Source organism: Chinchilla lanigera, unplaced genomic scaffold (assembly GCF_000276665.1).
Source record: "Chinchilla lanigera isolate Chin_1 unplaced genomic scaffold, ChiLan1.0 scaffold00063, whole genome shotgun sequence".
Lineage (NCBI taxonomy): Eukaryota > Metazoa > Chordata > Mammalia > Rodentia > Chinchillidae > Chinchilla > Chinchilla lanigera.
In genome coordinates, this window is record NW_004955464.1 from 6,787,817 (window position 1) to 6,805,293 (window position 17,477).

General features: G+C 53.1%; 1 protein-coding gene across 4 annotated transcripts; it reads left to right on the forward strand.

Moving 5' to 3' along the window:
• The first annotated feature begins 4,639 nt into the window (after positions 1–4,639).
• Positions 4,640–17,468, forward strand: Cc2d1b (coiled-coil and C2 domain containing 1B). 4 transcript variants are annotated; one of them, XM_013521616.1, is made up of 25 exons: positions 4,803–4,892; positions 6,292–6,359; positions 7,503–7,647; positions 8,602–8,705; positions 9,077–9,235; positions 9,649–9,774; positions 9,958–10,117; positions 10,282–10,463; positions 10,608–10,683; positions 10,786–10,896; positions 10,978–11,108; positions 11,336–11,408; positions 11,598–11,728; positions 12,248–12,365; positions 12,444–12,616; positions 12,982–13,107; positions 13,682–13,740; positions 13,826–13,942; positions 14,182–14,255; positions 14,356–14,414; positions 14,643–14,694; positions 15,145–15,244; positions 15,389–15,479; positions 16,460–16,589; positions 16,840–17,468. In XM_013521616.1, the coding sequence occupies exons 2-24, from the start codon at positions 6,309–6,311 to the stop codon at positions 16,586–16,588; spliced, it is 2,547 nt and encodes an 848-aa protein (XP_013377070.1). In that variant the 5' UTR covers positions 4,803–4,892; positions 6,292–6,308; the 3' UTR covers position 16,589; positions 16,840–17,468. The 4 variants fall into 4 exon arrangements, with proteins under 4 accessions (XP_013377069.1, XP_013377068.1, XP_013377071.1 ...); XM_013521615.1 differs by lacking the exon at positions 6,292–6,359 and having other exon boundaries at positions 4,640–4,892; positions 16,730–17,468; XM_013521614.1 differs by lacking the exon at positions 6,292–6,359 and having other exon boundaries at positions 4,640–4,892.
• The last annotated feature ends 9 nt before the right edge of the window (positions 17,469–17,477 follow it).

Here is a 17,477-nt window from a genome sequence, read left to right on the forward strand (position 1 = left end):
CAGTGCCACAGAAGGTCCTTCTTCTGGCATTTATTTCTGTTACTAACCCTGCCATTATTTAATGTTAATCATGTACATAAATACATATATGCAATATATTTGTATCTATATAAAATAGTTCTGGGAGCATTTGTCTGAAATCGGTTACACATATTGCCTTGAAAAAGAACTGGATGGTTAGGATCAGATTAGAGAATTTTTTTTGAGGAAGGGTTTCTCTATGCAGTTCAGGCTGGCCTTGAACTCACAGCGGTCCTCCTGCCTCAGCCTCCCTAAGTGCTGGGATTACAGGCATGTACCACCAAGCCCAGGAAAGGTTTTTTGTTTTTTTTTTGGTACCAGGAATCAAACTCAGGACTCTGTGCTTACCAGACAGATGGTGTGCTGCTGAGCTACATCCCTGGCTAGATGAGAGGATTTTACATGTTACATATCTTAAATTTTGAGTAGTATGAAACAAAATTGAGTTTATAAAATCGAATAATATAGTGAGTCAACAAAAAATTTGGTCCAGTATGTTTCCCCCTTGCCAAGATCCTCACTATATTTTCAGCCCCAGTTCTAACACTGGATCGTTCCACTGCATTGCATGACCATTTTGCAACATTTTGACTACTCAAATAAGTACTCACATGCTGTTTTCTTCATCCTCTGAATCGAGGTCTGCATACCCTGTGTCTGTATCAGTCAATTCCTGCTCTATTTCGCTGTCACAAGAACTTTAGCTCACTCGGCCAGTGTCAAAGTCATCATCATTTGTTATGAAAATACGTATTTTACTGTAGTGGATCCTCTTCATCATCCATGCATGAGTAATCTGATGATTTACTTTTTTTTTGGCAGGGATGGGGATTGAATTCGGCTTTGTGTGTGCTAGGCAAGTGCTCTACCACTGAGCTACATCCCCAGCTCCTGATGATTTACTTTGACCTCCTCCAAAACTTGCAAATGTGATTTTTCATGTGCTATTATACTAAACTGGTCTACTTCTACTAGAAGAATCCAAAGAAAACTTTTTAAGAAACAAATCCTAGGGCCGGATGTGGTAGTCCATGCCTGTATTCTTTGGGAGGCTGAGGCAGGAGGATCACTGAATTCAAAGCCAGCCTAGGCTACATAATTAAGTTCAAGGCTAGCCTGCACTACATAGTCAAACCCTGTCTCAAAACAAAAACAAACCCTAGAGTGATGTGGATATTATAATATACCCTCTGTGATGCTCAGGTAAATGTGCAAAAACTACCATGGAGCATAACGTGGGTATAAATCTTGGTTTGACACTTTTGCACACATGCACACACCTTGCCTTTCCTTGTACCAAGTGTGTAAACACAAAGATTGCTTCCTGTATCCCTCAGGGAAAGGGGCTGAGATGCACAGCCAGCTATCACACTAAAGTAAAAATTAACAGTAGAAAAGTAAGGGGTGTGTATGGGAACACTTTGTTACTCTCCGAGCCATAAAAAGATACCACTTATCATAGAAACAAATCTTTAAATATAAAAGAAGCATATGGCACAGAAATATAAGAATCTCATAAAGAGGCAATCTCTAGATACAGGTCTCCATTGGGTTTTTTTTTTTGAGGGGTGGAGATGGTCTTGTTTTTTGAGACAGGATCTTACTAGGTAGTTCAGGCTGGCCTTGAACTAACAGTGATCATCCTGCCTACTGAGTGCTGGGATTACAGGCATGTGCTACTGTGCTTGGCTCTACAGGGTTTTTTTTGTATGATTTTGCATGTTAATTTTATTATTTATATATAAGCCAAACACAGGACAAACACATCTGAAGCCTCCTGTGAAGCCCTGATAAACTATCTCACCTGGAAATGTTTGGACTGACTCTACTGATAAAATTATCAGACAAATCTAAATTGGGCACATATTCTATAAAACCACTGTTCCACTTAATGAAATCATCACAAGATAAAAAGACCAAACAAACCCCCAAGGCATGTATGGAAGAACCATTCCAGACCAAAAGAAAATATAGACCTGGGAGCTAAATAAACAAGGCATGGTAGTGCATGCCTAAACTATCCTACAGAGCTGGGCAAGGTGCTGCATGCCTTTAATCTCAGCACTCAGGACGCTGAGGCAGGAAGACTGCTGTGAATTCGAGACCGGCCTGGGCTACAAAGTGAGCTCAAGGCCAGCCTGAATTGCATAGTGAGACCCTGTCTCAAAAAGACAAAAACAAAAAAAAACTACTATACAAAGTGGGCGTGGTGGTGCATGCCTGTAATCTCAGCACTCAGGAGGCTGAGGCAGAAGGTTGCAAGTTCGAGACCAGCCTGGGCTACAAAGTGAGCTCAAGACCAGCTTAAACTAGTGAGATCCTGTCTCAAAAAGACCACAAAAAAAAAAAGCTACTGTACAAAGCGAGACCCTGTCTCAAAAAAACAAAAGCTAAATGTACTATATGAATCGACTGAATCCCAAATTTAAGAAATACAAAAAATTATACACATGAACCATATTCATACTGAAAGTATTGTGTTACATTTCCTGAGGTTTTATAGAGAATGCTCTTTGTAGATTCATGATGAATAAGAGTTCACTGTCAGAATGTCTCCATCTATTTCTGAAAGAGGTCAGCAAGGATATCTAGTATTTGTGAAAATATCTATAACCTAATAGGCTGAAGGTCTGTATTGCAATATTTTTAAAGATTTACACAATTAAGAAAAAAGCATGGGTAAAGAAAAAATTCATCCAAAGAAAAGTGGCCAAAATGAAAACATCTCAAACAGGCCTGCAACTCAAAACCACCCCACATCTGTTAGATAACGTGTCCATGATGATGCAGCATCCAAATCCTCCACTGAAGGGAGCAGGCACTTTGGGGATCTTTTAGTAATATTTAGTCTGGAAAATGTAAGAAATCCTATGAGCCAGGAATTCCATTCCCAGGAGTATCCAGAGAAATTCACGTGTGTACAAGGTGAGTTAGCTACAAGGTGTTTAGAGCATGCTTTGTAATGGCAAGTCTGTGGGAAAGGAACTTGTAATCATGCTATAGAATACTACAGAGAAGTGAAAATCAACTGAAGTGTATGAAATTACAAGGTTGAGTAGAAAAAAATTGATGAATTATGCAATATGAGACCAGTAACATAGTCAGAAGCTTGCAAAAAATACCACACACTGCTTAAGGATACAGGCATAGTAGAAATAGAAACACTCAGGAGAATACACCACATTCAGCCTAGCAGACGCCCCTTTGAGAAAGGGAGGTACTGCAGTGTGGGACATGTTCAGGTAGCACCCACCGTACTGCAGTGTACGCGTGCTTAACTTGTAGTAGGTGTCCATGTAGTTGTGTTAACTCACATGCAAAATAGACTAGTGCATGCATACTGTGTGCCTCGCTGTGCTCTAGCTGCTGAAGATACACAAGAAGCAAAAATTTTTGCCATTTGGAGCCTGCAGCCTAGTAAATGCAAAATGTACGTCGTGTTTATCTTAAAGATTTTTCCTTTGTACCGGGAATCAAACTCAGGACCTTGCACTTGCCAGGCAGGCGCTTGTGCTGCTGAGCTATATCCCTGGCCCAAGATTTGTTATAGAACTGTGAAAATAATTTTAAAAGGAGTAAGAAAAATACGGAAGTGAAACTTCAATTTAAAATCAATACCGGGCGTTTCGGCGTACACCTATAATCCCAGCACTTGTGAGGCTGAGGCAGAAGGATTGCCGTGAGTTCAAGGCCAGCCTGGGTTACATAATGTGTTCTGGGCCAGCTGGAACTACACAGCGAAAACAAAGTGATGAAGCTGATCCCCTCTCTGAGAAGTCAAAAGCAACAAAGAGATGGGAACGCTGGGTGTGATAACACAAATCACCTAGCACTCTGGGAGGTTGAGGCAAGAGGATCTCAAGTTTGAGCCCACCCTGGGCAACTTACTGACAGCCAAACCCTAACCCAAAATACTCCAGTACCACACACCCACACCCACACCCTCACACCCACACACTCAGAGAAAAGCCAGATGACAGTGTCTGAAGAAACTGGAAGATCTGGGATGTACTGCCAAAATCTAAGTTTAGGGCGTAGGCAGGAGTAGGGGAGGTGGCAACGTTTATGCTGGAAGCGGCGAGGTCAGAGCCCATCTGCTGACGCTGAACGGGTTACTCAGTCTCTCCTCTGGGACGATGCCCATCCTGTAGAACAGCAGTGGCTAAGATCCCGGGTATTGGGGATTTAACTCCGAGCGACATCTCCAGCCTTTCTGTTTGTTTTCTGAGACCGGGGCTCTAAGTCTCCCGGGCCCGAGTGGAACTTGCCATCTTCAGCCTCCCAGCTTGCCGGGATCACAGACCGGCGCCGCCCAGCCGGCCAGCACCGAACTCGCCGGAGTGTGTTCCAAAGCGCATGCGCTCTTTTCCCGTTTTACCAGAGGTTTCACCCCGCCCTGCTGCCTGGAAAGGACATTCGCGAGCCCTACCTCATTTCCCCGAGACCTGGGGCGGAAGGACCACAGGGCGGCAGCCCGCACGCCCCTAACCCTCGCCCAGGGGCACCGGCCAGGCGAGAGGCGAGGGCGGGAGACCTGGCGGAGCCGCCGCCCGCAAGCGAGGAGCCCGCCTGCTACACTAGCGTAGGGAGCAGAAGACCCCGGCGAAGAGAACCGGATCTCGACAGTCGCCCGGTCTCGCGCTACCTGCCTGAAGGCGCCTGCGCACTGCGAACCTCCCCCGCAGAGTCACCTGTCGGAGAGCCCCGCCCCGCACATGCGCATGTCGTGCCGCCGCCGTGCGGTCACGTGCCGGGCGCGAGCCGCCTCCGGGCGGGCGCTTCCTGTCGCTGCCTCCGCCGCTGGGGGCCGCGGGAAGCCGGGGCGGTGCCGGGCCGGAGAAGGCCCGGGTTTGGTTCGGATCCGCCGCGAGGTATGGGTTCGGATCTCCCCAACATGGGGCGATCTGGGGACGGCCGGGGAGACGGAGGCGGCGTGGGCAGGGCCGGGCGGTGCGCTCCGTCGCGCGGGAGTGGGGGCCTCGGCTTTGCCTCCGGCTGCGGACCCCGCTGCCCACCTCTCCCGAGCCCGGGCCTGGGTCCAGCCCCGCCGACTTGCACAGCCTGGCTGGCCCCATCGTTCCCTTGAGCCCGGACACCCCGCGGTCCACCCAAGTCGCTGAAACTTGACACTCGAGTCCTCCCGAGCGCCCTCCGAGCGCCAGCCCGGTGCCATCTCAGCCCTGTAACCTGTGCCTCTCGTCCCCTGCCTCCCCTCCGCGTCGCGCCCCGGGGCCGGATGCCCGGCTGTTTCCTGTGCACCTTCCCTCCTGCAGCCACACTGACGTTCCAGAGTCGCGCGCCCGAGCCCTCACTTTGCCCCATTGTCAGAACGACGTCCAGGTTTCTTTAGGCTGCAGGGGTCTTCTGTTTTGCCCCTTGCGCACACTTGCATCTTAGCCTGCAGCGTTTCTGGTCGCACGGTTTGGTTTATTCCCCAGTGATACCAGGCCTCTAGTTTCATTGTCCAGCCAGGTTGTCAGGTTGTTCCCTCTACTTGAGATTCATTCCCCTTCCTCTGGCGGCTTCGTGACTCAGCACAGGCATCACCTCCTTCAAGAAGCCTTTTTAAATCTGGGAGATGCCAGGTGGGCCGCCTCTGGGAACCCCTGGCGCCTGCAGCGCCCTCACGCAGCAGCTGCCTGTTCCTGGGTCTGCCTCCAGCGTGTACGTGTGCCTTGACGGCTGAGGCTGTGTCTGGTAACTTCTGCTGTCGGCCCGGCATCATCTGCCATGCAGGTCCCCGGGAACTGTTGGGATGCCTGGGAACCTGAATGCCGAGTCAGGTTTCTCCAGTGTGGCCTGTGCGGTGATGAAAGCGTTCTGGGTCTGTGGTGGCCAAGCCACATAAGGCTGTTGAGCACCTGAGCTGTGTGGGGTATGCCACGCCAGATGTGTCTGGTGTGCACTTTTAATTACTTCGAAGTTAAACCTCAGCAGTCACACATTGCTTCCAGAACGGACTTCACTGGTTCAAAGTCTTCCCGAGTCCTAATCCAGCCCTTTCCTCACCCTGTACCTAGAGCCGCTCCCTGGCTCTACCTTCCACGCTGGTCAGTTACACCAGTAACATTGCAGTGTGGGTTCACACTCGCTCCCCAGGCAACATGGCAACAGGCAGCCCCCAGCGTTCCATCTTCCGTGTTTCTTGCTTTGGTGGCCTGGGCCTAGCAGTGGTGGTGATTCACTATTGGGGTTCACTAACCACATCTTCCTTAGGGCAGGGCTCACAGTCTGCTCCACTCTGAGTCTCTGCAACTCCCCACCCCATAGGTACCTAGGCTACCAGGATGCCAGGGCCAAGACCACGGAAGGGCCAAGGTGTAGCAGCTGCAAAGCAGGTATGAGCATAGCCTACTTTGCCGCTGGGACAGTTTGAAGGGGGGATCTTTAGAGTACTTGGGCAAATTAGGTCAGACTGAGTGACTTCTGTGGTTTTACCCGTCAGTCCGGAGTCTGAGCCGTGCCCTTAGGATCTTCTGACCGGACCTTGTCACACGGGCTGAGGAGTCCTGAACTCCCTGCTACGGTTTCAGCCGAGCCATCATCCAGCCTTGGCCTTGGCCGCTCCATACAAGTGGTGTGGAGGGCTCAGGAGCCTCTGGAGTGGAAGATGCTCTGGCGGCAGCTCGGTGCTGAGGTTCATGCAGGGCAACCTTTGCTTGCTGGCTAAGAGTGTCGGCTTGAGCGCCATCACCAACAGAAGGACCTTGCTGCCTGGGGACAGATGGCTGCCACCAAAGGGGGAGGCTGAGGACTGTTTTCCAGTTCTCCCTTCATTTCTTGTGGGCCCAAGTCCTTAGTATCAGTCTATTTTTATTGTTTTTAAAAAGCTGAGGGAAGAGGTAGAATCAAGGGCAGAGACTCAATTCTGTTTTTAGTTTATATTTTAAATTCTTAGTTCTGAACATTGGCATAAAAACAATAGGACAGATCCGTAGAATAATCAAGTTAATGCGCACAGAAATGTTTACCAGGCAGTGCAGGGAGGGGAAATGGGAAACGGGAAATGGAGGCTTAGTGCCTAATGGGTACAGAGTTGCAGGTGGGCCCCATGCGGAGGCTTCTGCAGATGGATGAGGTGCGGGTAGCACAGCAGTGTGAATGTACTTCATTGCCCCTGAGCCCTGACTAAAATTGGCTAGGATGGTAAATTTCACTTTATGTGTCTTTTATTGCAATTAAAAAAAAAACACCTCTCAGGGCTATGGTAATTATCTAATCACATAGAACACCGTGACTAGCGCTAGCAGCTGTTGCTTTTATTATTGTTAGTAATAATGGCAGTGTGGTCTTACTGGGTTCTTTATATTCTCCATGGAGATGAGTGTCCCAGGAGGTAATGTTGTGGGCCTCAGTTTCCCTTTCTGCACATTGGTCCTTACAACGTGAAGGAGCACCTGACTGGGTCATTGGGACCCCAAGTCTGGCTCTGGGGCTAAGCTCTACTCTGCCTCACTGTAAGAAACCTTCTGTTCTCTCAGCTCGGGCTCTTTGTGGAGTTCAGCCCTGAGGACATGATGCTTGGGATGGATGAGACTGAAGATGATGGAGACCTGGAGGCTGAGCTGCTGGCCCTCACTGGGGAAACGGGGGCCACGAGCAGGCAGTCAGCACCCAAGAGGCGGGGTGAGTTTTTGACCTGGGGCCAGGCTTAGTACTGGGACCAGACAGGCGCAGGCCTATGGTAGAAAGGGTCCTTGCCTTGCAGTCTTGAGAAGCCAGGCAGATCCCTTGGTCCTTCCAATACCCCGTCCCTTCTGCAGCTTTTCCACAAGAGGTCAAGCTTGTACCTGTGTGATGGGAGCCACCTCCCCCTTGTGGATGCATCGGGTTCTCTGACTGACCTGTCAGAGTTACTGTCCTTAGCCCTAGCCAGAGCCTGGTAGACCATATAGATCTAGGGAGGACAGACACAATTAGGCACATAGTAAGTGCCTAGACGTTGTGTCACACGAATAGGCGGAATTTCCCTCCACAGGCGGGAACAGAGCAGAGGTTTTAAGCTTGGGAGAATTGAGGGGTGGGAACTGTAAACCTTCCTCACTTCTCAGCTGGACCCTACAGAGAGAGACACTCCCCCTGTCCTGTGCCCTTGAGCTGGGACAGTGAAGGGACTAGGCGTACTGGCCCGGTCCTGCTTTAGGGGCTTAGATAAGCCCAGGTTTGAGCCTGGATTCTGACACTTACTAGGATTTCAGTGTTAGGAAAGTTGCTACTATTAGTTCCCAATTTATTTACTATATAAAATAAATATAATATTACCTGTATTGCAGAACTGCTATGAAGTTTAGATGGCCTCTAAAAATCTTTACAAATATGAAAAGAGTGCTTGGGGGATGGTTGGATACATTCATGAATCTCTACTAGAAACGCAGAGAGAGGGATCAACTTGTGACTTGTTGGAGAACCCAGGAGGGGGTCCCTGACAGGTGTCTTTTGAGCTGGGTCATAAAGGAAGAATAGTTTCCTGGGTAGGACTTTGCTGTGGGAAGGAAGGGGAATTTCTGTCCGGTTGTATCTACAATTTATTCGTCTTGGACTTTACTTGAGTTGTCCTGACCTCTGACCCTGCTCCCCCAGCCCCTCTCCCCATGGCGCACATTGAGAAGTTGGCGGCAGACTGTATGCAGGATGTGGAGGAAGAGGACGAAGAGGAAGGTCTGGAGGAGGATGCAGACCTGCTGGTGCGTCTTCTAGGCTGGTGGCCGAAGGCTGTGGCCTGGTGGAGGAGAGGGCGGTAGAGAGGAGAGTTGGGGTTTGTCCCTCTGTGTCTCTGACTTTGAGTGAGGACCCTGCTCTCTGGGTCTGTCTTCCAGGCTGTGCAATGTGGGATTTGTGTCCTTCAACGTCTGGTCTGAGCTCTGCAGTTGGAGATTCTCAGATTTGAAGTATTCACTGTTTTTAAAGCTATCCATGGTCAGATTAAAGAAAAGTTTTTGCAAAGGGGACTGTGTAGAAGTCCTGACATTTGGATAATACTGGGGAGACCTTTATTCTCAGGTCCTGTCATGGGTGTGGCCCTGAAGCCAAGTTACTGGGACTTGTGTCTTCCCAGAATGAGCTGCAGGAGGTCCTAGGTATGGATCAGGAGGCTGGGCCCCTGGACAGCGATGAGGCAGCTGGTCCAGACCTCTGTGAGGAAGAGAAGGGACAGGAAGGCACTGAACCTCCAGCGCCGGCAGCCCTGCTAACAGCATCAGTCCCAGAGGCTCAGGTAGGCTCTGGAGGAGGGCCCTGTGTGCCTTTGGTGCCCCTCTGTGTCCGTGCCTAACACTCACGCAGCGAGGCGTGCACAGCAGGCTGCGGTCCCTCCCTGCACTAGCTGGCCCAAGTGGAAACTGAGCACGAGAAACTCCTGTGGCTGGCCAGCCTCAAAGGCCTCTCTGTTCTCCCACACCACCCCCTGCAGCCATGTTTGGCCTCCACTGATTGTCTGGGCCTGTGTTCGCCTCTGACCTGGCCTCTGGCCTCCCCAGTGGGTCTTTGCTTCACACCATGGGGCTTTAGGCTCTTTTTTCTCGTGGAGTCCCAGAGCGCCGTCTTCTGGGGCAGCTTCCTCACAGGGAGAGAATGGCAAGGGCCTAGCTGGCCTCGGAGTGGCCCAGCCCTGAGCTGAAGTATCTGCAGGCTGGAGGGCCTCGGGGGCTGCAGGCTCTGCTGGAGGAGCGGATCCGCAATTACCGGGAAGCTTCCGCCAGTGCCAAGGAGGCAGGTGAAGCGGCCAAAGCCAGGCGCTGTGAGCGAGGCCTGAAGGTGACGGGCAGATGTGGAAGGAGGGCGGGCGAGAGGGCTTTGGGGGAAACAGCAGGAGGAGTCCGCACAGTGGAGGGGAGGCCTCCCCACCAGCCCCGCAGGGTGACGGCTCCCCGGCCTGTCTTCAAGCAGAGTCCAGGCTGAGATGGCTATCCAGGTTTCTAGGCTGCTTCTCTCCCTCAGACTCTGGAGCTGCAGCTAGCTGCTGTGCGCAAGGGCAGGGAGATCAAAGAGGAGGAGATCCCACCTCCAGTGGCCGTGGGCAAGAGGCCTCCAGCCTCCCAGGAACCGGCCGACGGGAGCCCTGAGGCGGAAGTCCCAGCTCCTTCTGCCGTGGAGCCAGGTATCTGGAGACCCAAGTCCTGCCCAGGTCCCAGGCCCAGTGCCTTCTGCCTGCCTCCTCAGCCTGCTCCTGCCCATTGCCTTCATCACCTTCCCCAACTTACCCTCAGGCCAGCAAGACCTGAGGGGACGGGGACCCTCGGTGGGGCTTTTTGTGTCCTGTAGATGATACCTCCCACCTTGAGTCCAGCCTTCCAGGCAGCCCTGGCATGGCTGCCCCTCCGGACGTAGACCCAGACCCTCAGGCCCTGCTGTTGACACGACAGAGAGAGTACAAGGTGGCTGCCCTCAACGCCAAGCGGGCTGGAGAGCTGGACCGTGCCCGCGAGCTCATGAGGATTGGGAAGGTATGACGCCGGGTTCACAGGCCCGGTGTCCCATCCCTTGCTTTGCAGGTGGGGAAGGGGAGGCTCGGAGGCAGCCTGAGGGAGAGCTGTTCCAGCCCAGGCCCTCAGAGCCTGTGTCCACACCTGCTTTTCTCACCGCTGCAGAGATTCGGCGCTGTCCTGGAAGCCCTGGAGAAGGGGCAGCCTGTGGACTTGAGTGCCATGCCCCCGGCACCTGAGGGTCAGTGTGAGAACTGGAGAGCGCCTGCTCAGGCTGGGCTGGGAGGGTTGTCGGGTTGGGACCACCAGCCACCCTGCCTACACGTCTGCTTTGGGCCCCCAGACCTGAAGAGCCCCTCACAGGCTGCTAAGGCTCCCAGGGCACCCTCAGTCCTCCCCCCAGCAGTGGAGCAAGTGCAGCCAGTGATGGCCTCGGACATCCCACCAGCCGCAGGTAGGGTCAGCCTGGGGGGCTGTGGAGTGGGAACTGGGCAGGGACAGGCAGAGCTGATGCCCTTCCTTTACCCCCTTTCAGTGACTCCCGCGGGGCCACAGACAGTGCTGGATGCCCTGCAGCAGAGGCTCAACAAGTACCGTGAGGCGGGCACCCAGGCTCGGGCCAGTGGGAACGAGCGCAAGGCCCGGATGCACGAGCGCATCGCCAAGGTGGGCCCGTGGCTGAGCGGGTTCCGACCTCTTTCCCTGGTCAGCTGTTCTCTGCCTCTTGCTTCTCCTGCTGCCCTGGTCTTCTCTAAGACTTTCTTGAGTGCTTGCTACCTTAAGACTGTTTCTCCCAGGGCTGCTGACTTTTCCTCAGTCTTCTCTCTGTTGGGGTGTGCGAGCCTGCCTGCCAGCTCAGCTCACCAGGATCCCCTCGCTTCCTTCCCATGCAGCAATACCAGGATGCTATCCGCGCACACCGAGCGGGGCGGAAAGTGGACTTTGCTGAGTTGCCTGTCCCTCCAGGTGAGTGGGGCTTGACCTTGGGGCTCTGTGAGGAGAGCCAGACGGGTGGGAGGAAGGAACTTCTGTCTGTGCCTCCACCCTGGGGAGCCACCCATCCCCGCCACTCCTAGACAGTCAGGTGGGACCCACGGCGCCTTCTCACACGTCCGGGAGTACCGCATCCTCTCCGCGCTCCATCTCTTCTCACAGGGTTTCCCCCTATCCCTGGCCTGGAGCCCACGGCGAGCCCGGAGGAGGACTCGGTGGCAGCAACTTTGGCGGCTGCCCAAAAACTGGCCACTTCAGAGGATACAGCCCTGGAAGATGAAGATGAGCATGAGGTTCGGTTGAGAGCCCAAGACTGCAGGGGTTGGTGGGGAGAAATGGCAGCTGGGAGGTAAACCCAGCCCTTGGGTTCCATGTGAACAAGCCCGGTGAGGTTAGGTCTCCTTTCCACAGTTTTAGAGGAAAAACTTGACCAGGGGCAGAGCCGGGATTTACACTGCCTTTTGCTCTGCATTTGTCATTTAGAGCCCAGGTTCAGCCCATTCTCCTGCCCATTACCCTGCTATCTCCTGTTGGGGAGATTGGATCAGAGAGCCTGTGAGGCTTCTTTCAGCTCTGAGGTTTTTTTTTTTTGTACTGGGAATCGAACTCAGGGCTTCCCTTTTGTCAGGCAAGCGCTGTGTCACTGAGCCACATCCCCGGCCCTAGCTCTGAGATTTTGTAGGACCCAAAAGGGTGAGCCACTCACTCAGGTCACACCGCGGGTTAGTGCAGGCTTAGGAAGAGTTCAAGGCGGGACGCTGCCACCGGGCAGGTGGAGAGCAATCTCGTGACAACCACCTGTGCATTTGCAGGGTGAGCCCTCAGCACAGGCCCCAGTGGCCAAGAAGCCGGCTCAGCCTCTGCTTCCTTCATCCCTGTCCCAGCCTGAACCCAAAGCCTCAAGTTCTAGAGAGTCACTGAGTCCAACTGGTGAGCTGGGGATAAGCAGGGTGGAGGAGCAGAGGGTCGCACAAGGCGTGGTCCTGACTGCTGGCCCTGCCCCTTCAGTGCGGGAGCAGCTGGCGCTGCTGGAGGCACGGAAACTGCAGTACCAGCGCGCAGCCCTGCAGGCCAAGCGTAGACAAGACATGGAGCAGGCCAAAGCCCACCTGCGGGTAGCCAAAGGTCTTGAGGCTCAGATTGTCCAGGCCCGAGCTGGCCGACCTGTTGACCTCTCAAAGGTGAGTCCCACCTGTTGAAAACACCGCGCCTTCCTGGGCAAGGGGTAGGGGCAGCTTGACAGGCAGGGCTGTGACGTGGGGCAGCTCCTTGGAAGAGGTGGGATGTGGCCGCTTGCTTGTCTCTCCTTTAAGGCCTGAGAGTGACCGGGGAAGAGAAGGGGGCTGCCCCTGGTCAGGGAGGACAAGGCAGGGCAAGGCCAGTGTGAGCAGAATTCCTGCAGCTTGGGCTACATAGGAGGCCATGAGTGCCCATCACCGGAGGTCGTGGAATTTGAAAAAATATTTAGTTTGGATTCCTGCCTTTGTTAGCTCAGTAAAGGAGCAATCTGACTCTTGGGGCCCGAGGGGCCTTGTGACCTGGGCAGGTACCTTCACCCTTGACGGATGAAGAGGGCGACTTCATTCTCATCCACCATGAGGACCTGCGGCTCTCCCAAAAGGCGGAGGAGGTGTATGCCCAGCTACAAAAAATGCTTCTGGAGCAATATGAGGTCAGTAGGGGGCTTGTCTCTTCCTGCTCTTTCAGTCCTTCCCAGTGGGGACAGGTGTGGCGCTCCGAGCAGGTAGCCTTGGATTCTAGTTCTGGTTCTTTACTTACTGGCTGTGTGACCTTGGGCAAGGCATTTGCCCTGTCTGAACTACAGTTCCTTTATCTGTAAAATGGAATGACAATACCTTTCTTTCAGGGTAGTTACAAAGTTCCAACAACAAAGTCAAGGGGAGATGGGAGGGGAGGATACCCAGATGCTACTGTGTGTGTGTCCTTCTGAACTGCTGCCTGTTTTTCTGAGAAGTCTTTTATCTGAGACAGTGTTTGAATTAGGTTTTAAAGGAAGGATGGGAGTTTGCTAAGTGAAGTTTGAATGACCTGGCAGGAGAAGAAACAGCAGTAGAGGCGGGAAGGTGTGTTGGGGCCTGGGAGCAGGGCCATTGGCATGTGTTGGGGAGGAGAGGTGAGGCCCCGAGGAAGTCAGCACGCTGAGAGGTCAGGCCGGTCAGGTCCCGAAGGCCAGCCTAGGCAAGTCCTGCTCCGGCGCTGGAGTCACTCTGGGCCCCTTTTTTTAGAAGTGCCTGCTGTTCTCCAAGCAGTTCATGCACCAAGGCAATGTGGCTGAGACTACTCGGTGAGTGCGGGGGCTGGGGCTACAGCGTGGGTGGGGAGCAGAAAACAAGCCTTGCCCTGCTGATGTGAACACGGACCCCTGTCAGGTTTGAGAAGCTTGCTCATGACCGCAAGAAACAGCTGGAGATCCTGCAGCTGGCCCAGGCCCAGGGCCTTGACCCTCCCAGCCACCACTTCGAGTTGAAGACATTTCAGACCGTGAGGTGCCACAGCTTATGGGAAACACAGCTTTGTGCGAGATAGGGCTAGAGTTTGGGAGCCCAGGGTCCAGTGAGACTTCCTGGTGCCGTAGGCCCTGGGGCTGGTGAGGAGGAGGATGTAGTGTGTGCCAGCTGTGTGCTTCTCCTCTGTGAGCCCACCAGGCTGGACAGGAGGCACTGGAAGAGGGGATGGGGTTCTGCCACTTGCTCCACACCAAGCTCTTCATTCTTCTTGGCTGTAGGATCTTTTCAGAACTCAACAGCACAGAAATGCATCTGATCGTTGTCCGGGGAATGAACCTCCCAGCCCCTCCAGGTAACACTAGGGCCACCCCTACGGGAGGGGGTTCTTAGCTCGCACCTGAGCGCCTGGCTTCTGGCTACTCCCTCTGATGAACTCTCTTCCTTCCTCACAGGGGTGACCCCTGATGACCTGGACGCTTTCGTGCGGTTTGAGTTTCACTACCCTAACTCGGTGAGGATCAGGCAGAATTAGGGTTCTCTGAGCGCCATCTTCTGTTGCAGGACTTGGTGCTCCATGTCTCTCCATCCCTGAGAGGCCTGCCTTAAGGGATGGGTTTGAAGACGACCCTTCCACCGGCTTCCTCGGGCTCCTCCTGAGACACTGGCTCAGCGCAGAATTCCTGGCTCTGTGTGCCTCTGCTTTTCAAGCTGCCTTGACTTCTCCCTTCTCATTCTTTAGGACCAGGCTCAAAAAGGCAAAACTGCTGTAGTGAAGAACACAAACTCCCCAGGTGAGGGTCACACAGGGCTCCTTTCTGTGTCTTCTCACTCCGTGAGAAGTGCTGGTGTTTCCAGAGTGCCCTCAGATCTAAAGTGTAATTTTATTCACCCATTTTGGGAAATAAAGGCAGGTTTTATTAACACTCTTCTTATGTAATTGGGGAAACTAAGGCTTGGTGAGGTAAAGGGACTTGCCTGGGAGCTCAGAACAAGAAGATGGTAGGAGTGGGACCCAGGAATCCTTACTCCAAATTCTCAGTCCTTTCCATTTTGGGAACATCTTTGTCTACCAAGCTGCTTCCAAGGCCGGGCCCTTGATGCTCTACCTCCTCCTGCTGGCAGACACCCTGAATTGCAGGCGGGAGATTAGAGGGGAAGCCTCCCCTCATCAGCCTCTGTGTCTACTTCCTCCAGAAATCCTTGGGACCCAAGTCTCTCCTTGCCTTTTTCCCCTTTTGCAGAATTTGATCAAGTCTTCAAACTAAACATCAACCGAAACCACCGGGGCTTCAGAAGGGTGATCCAGAGCAAAGGAATCAAGTTTGAAATCTTCCACAAAGGGTGAGGCTCCTGTCACACGATGGGTGGGGAGGAAAGAATGCCATTTCTGTCCCTGTTGCTCCTCAGTTTTCCTGCCCTGGGCCCACCTAGTTCATTTGCACCTTCCATGCCCAGTCTGATCTCTGCTGTCTCTTGGCTCTCCAGATCCTTCTTCAGAAGCGACAGGCTGGTTGGCACAGCACAGCTGAAGCTGGAGCAGCTGGAGAGGGAGTGTGAGATCAGAGAGATTGTGGAGGTATGGGCGTGACAAGCCAGAGGGCCTGGTAAGAAGAGAGCAGGTATTCAGGGAATTCTAGTCCCTGTTACAGGTTTCTAGGCCTGTGACCTAAATTTAAGTGTTCCATAGAGGGCTGTAGAGTACCTAGTATCCCCATTTCACAGAAGAGGTTCAGAAGACCTCAGAAAATTTGTCAGCCAGATAGAAAGTAGCCATACTCTTCCCATAATACTCTGGGCCACTTAATTGCCCAAGGGGATGGGTGAGAGAGAAGACCACTGAGGAGTCTGATCACTGCTGTCAGCTTGGCACCTAGGATTCTAGAGCTTTGAGCTTCCATGAACGTATGGGATTACAGACCGGAATAAGGACCTTGCTTCTGAGAGATGGGGAGAGTTAGGCCAGAGGAAAGGGTGGTTCTGTCAGTTTATACAGTGTATCCTGGGCAGAGCTGGGACCTGATCCTTACTGAAGCCTTTGTAGGCTGAGGCTTTCCCAGCGTAGTGCATCTGCCCCTGGCCTGCCTGTGCTGCTGTCTGAGGCGGGGACTGTCGGCGTTTACACTCTAGCTGCCCCGCCGCCCAGGAGCAGTGGGTAGGAAGAAGCCCAGCCTTGGTCTGCCACTGTCAGCCACTTTTCCCTGGGCCATGGGGGAAGTGGGGGTTTGGGCTCTGGTTTATAGGCGCTTTTCTTCCAGGAGTTGCCATGCAGATTGAGAGCAAAAATGAGTAGAGCGTTAAGTTTCTCATCTCTTCAAAGCACTGATGCTCATCTAGATTCATATATTGCTCATCTAGATTCATATATTCATGTATATTAAAAGACTTAACCTAAAGCAACCACCACTGCCCCACACACAGCAGGAGGCAGAGCTCTCCTGAGATGCACACTCCATGTTAATACTGCAGGGCGTCTTGGCTTCTCTTCCCTGGGACCTTAGGGCCCTGCCTGCCCCCAGCCAGTCCGCATTTTCCATCGCCCTCCCACTGTTCTCACAGGTCCTAGATGGAAGGAAGCCCACTGGGGGGAAGCTGGAGGTGAAGGCGAGGCTGCGGGAGCCACTGAGCGGCCAAGACATGCAGACGGTGACAGAGAACTGGCTGGTCCTGGAGCCCAGAGGCCTGTGAGGTGGGTGGCTCTCGCAGCCCTCTGAACCTGTGCCCCTGCTGTGTGCTGGGGCCCACAGAGCCCCTTTGCTTGTCTGTGAGGAAACCAACAGGCAGAACGATTGGGTAGGGATCATGGGCTGAGTTTTTCATGTTCCTCAGGAGAACTGCGGAGGAAAACTAACCTTCCGAGGCCTAACTGTCCAGGAGATCCTTTCTAAAACTGTTCACCGTGGTGCAGACTGACCCGTGCTTTGTGCCCTGTGCATCAGGTGGTCGGCGCTGGAAGGGGACCAGCCGGCGGCCACGTACAGGAACTTACTTTCCCGGCCTTGCTGGCTGTGGAAGCCTTTGTGGATAAGAGATGCTGCTACACGAGCACCAAAGACCTTGTTAAGTACATGCCCTACTGACCACAGAAGCAGGTGGGATTCCAGGAGCTCCCCCAGCTCCCGCTCCCCAAGATGAGGGCAATGGCAAGGACACCCTCATTGCTCTGTGCCACGAGCCCCCAGCCCCTTAACCTCTACACAGCAACTGTGTACAGCTTACTCTGCCCCCAGTTGCACCATTTCTGGATGTGCCTTTAAAAGATGTAACTGTAAGGGATGGGAGAACCTGAGGGTGATCGGGAACCTTCCCTGCTCGGTGGGGTGGGGCAGGGCCCGTGACTCACTTGGCCAGTGGCGGCAGCCTGTCTCCCTCGACTCAGTTCACCCCAGCTCTGCCTGTGCCTTTGTTCCTGACAGCTGCTGCACTAGCCTTCCTGCTCCCCAGTGGACTCAGTGCAAGAGGAGTTACTTTGGGTCCTGCTTGGTGGGAAGTGAGGGGAAGGTTGTATCTTGGGTTTGGTCCTCGTACCTAAGATGAAAGACTGTTAACTGGGGAGGAATATATATATTATATATAA

Excerpts from the sequence above, each read along its gene's own strand:
- Cc2d1b (XM_013521615.1), top strand. The coding sequence starts at position 4,737 with ATGCGCATGTCGTGCCGCCGCCGTGCGGTCACGTGCCGGGCGCGAGCC. Across the intron at positions 10,684-10,785 it reads CATGCCCCCGGCACCTGAGG|ACCTGAAGAGCCCCTCACAG; the intron begins GTCAGTGTGAGA and ends TTGGGCCCCCAG. Across the intron at positions 12,366-12,443 it reads AGAGTCACTGAGTCCAACTG|TGCGGGAGCAGCTGGCGCTG; the intron begins GTGAGCTGGGGA and ends CTGCCCCTTCAG.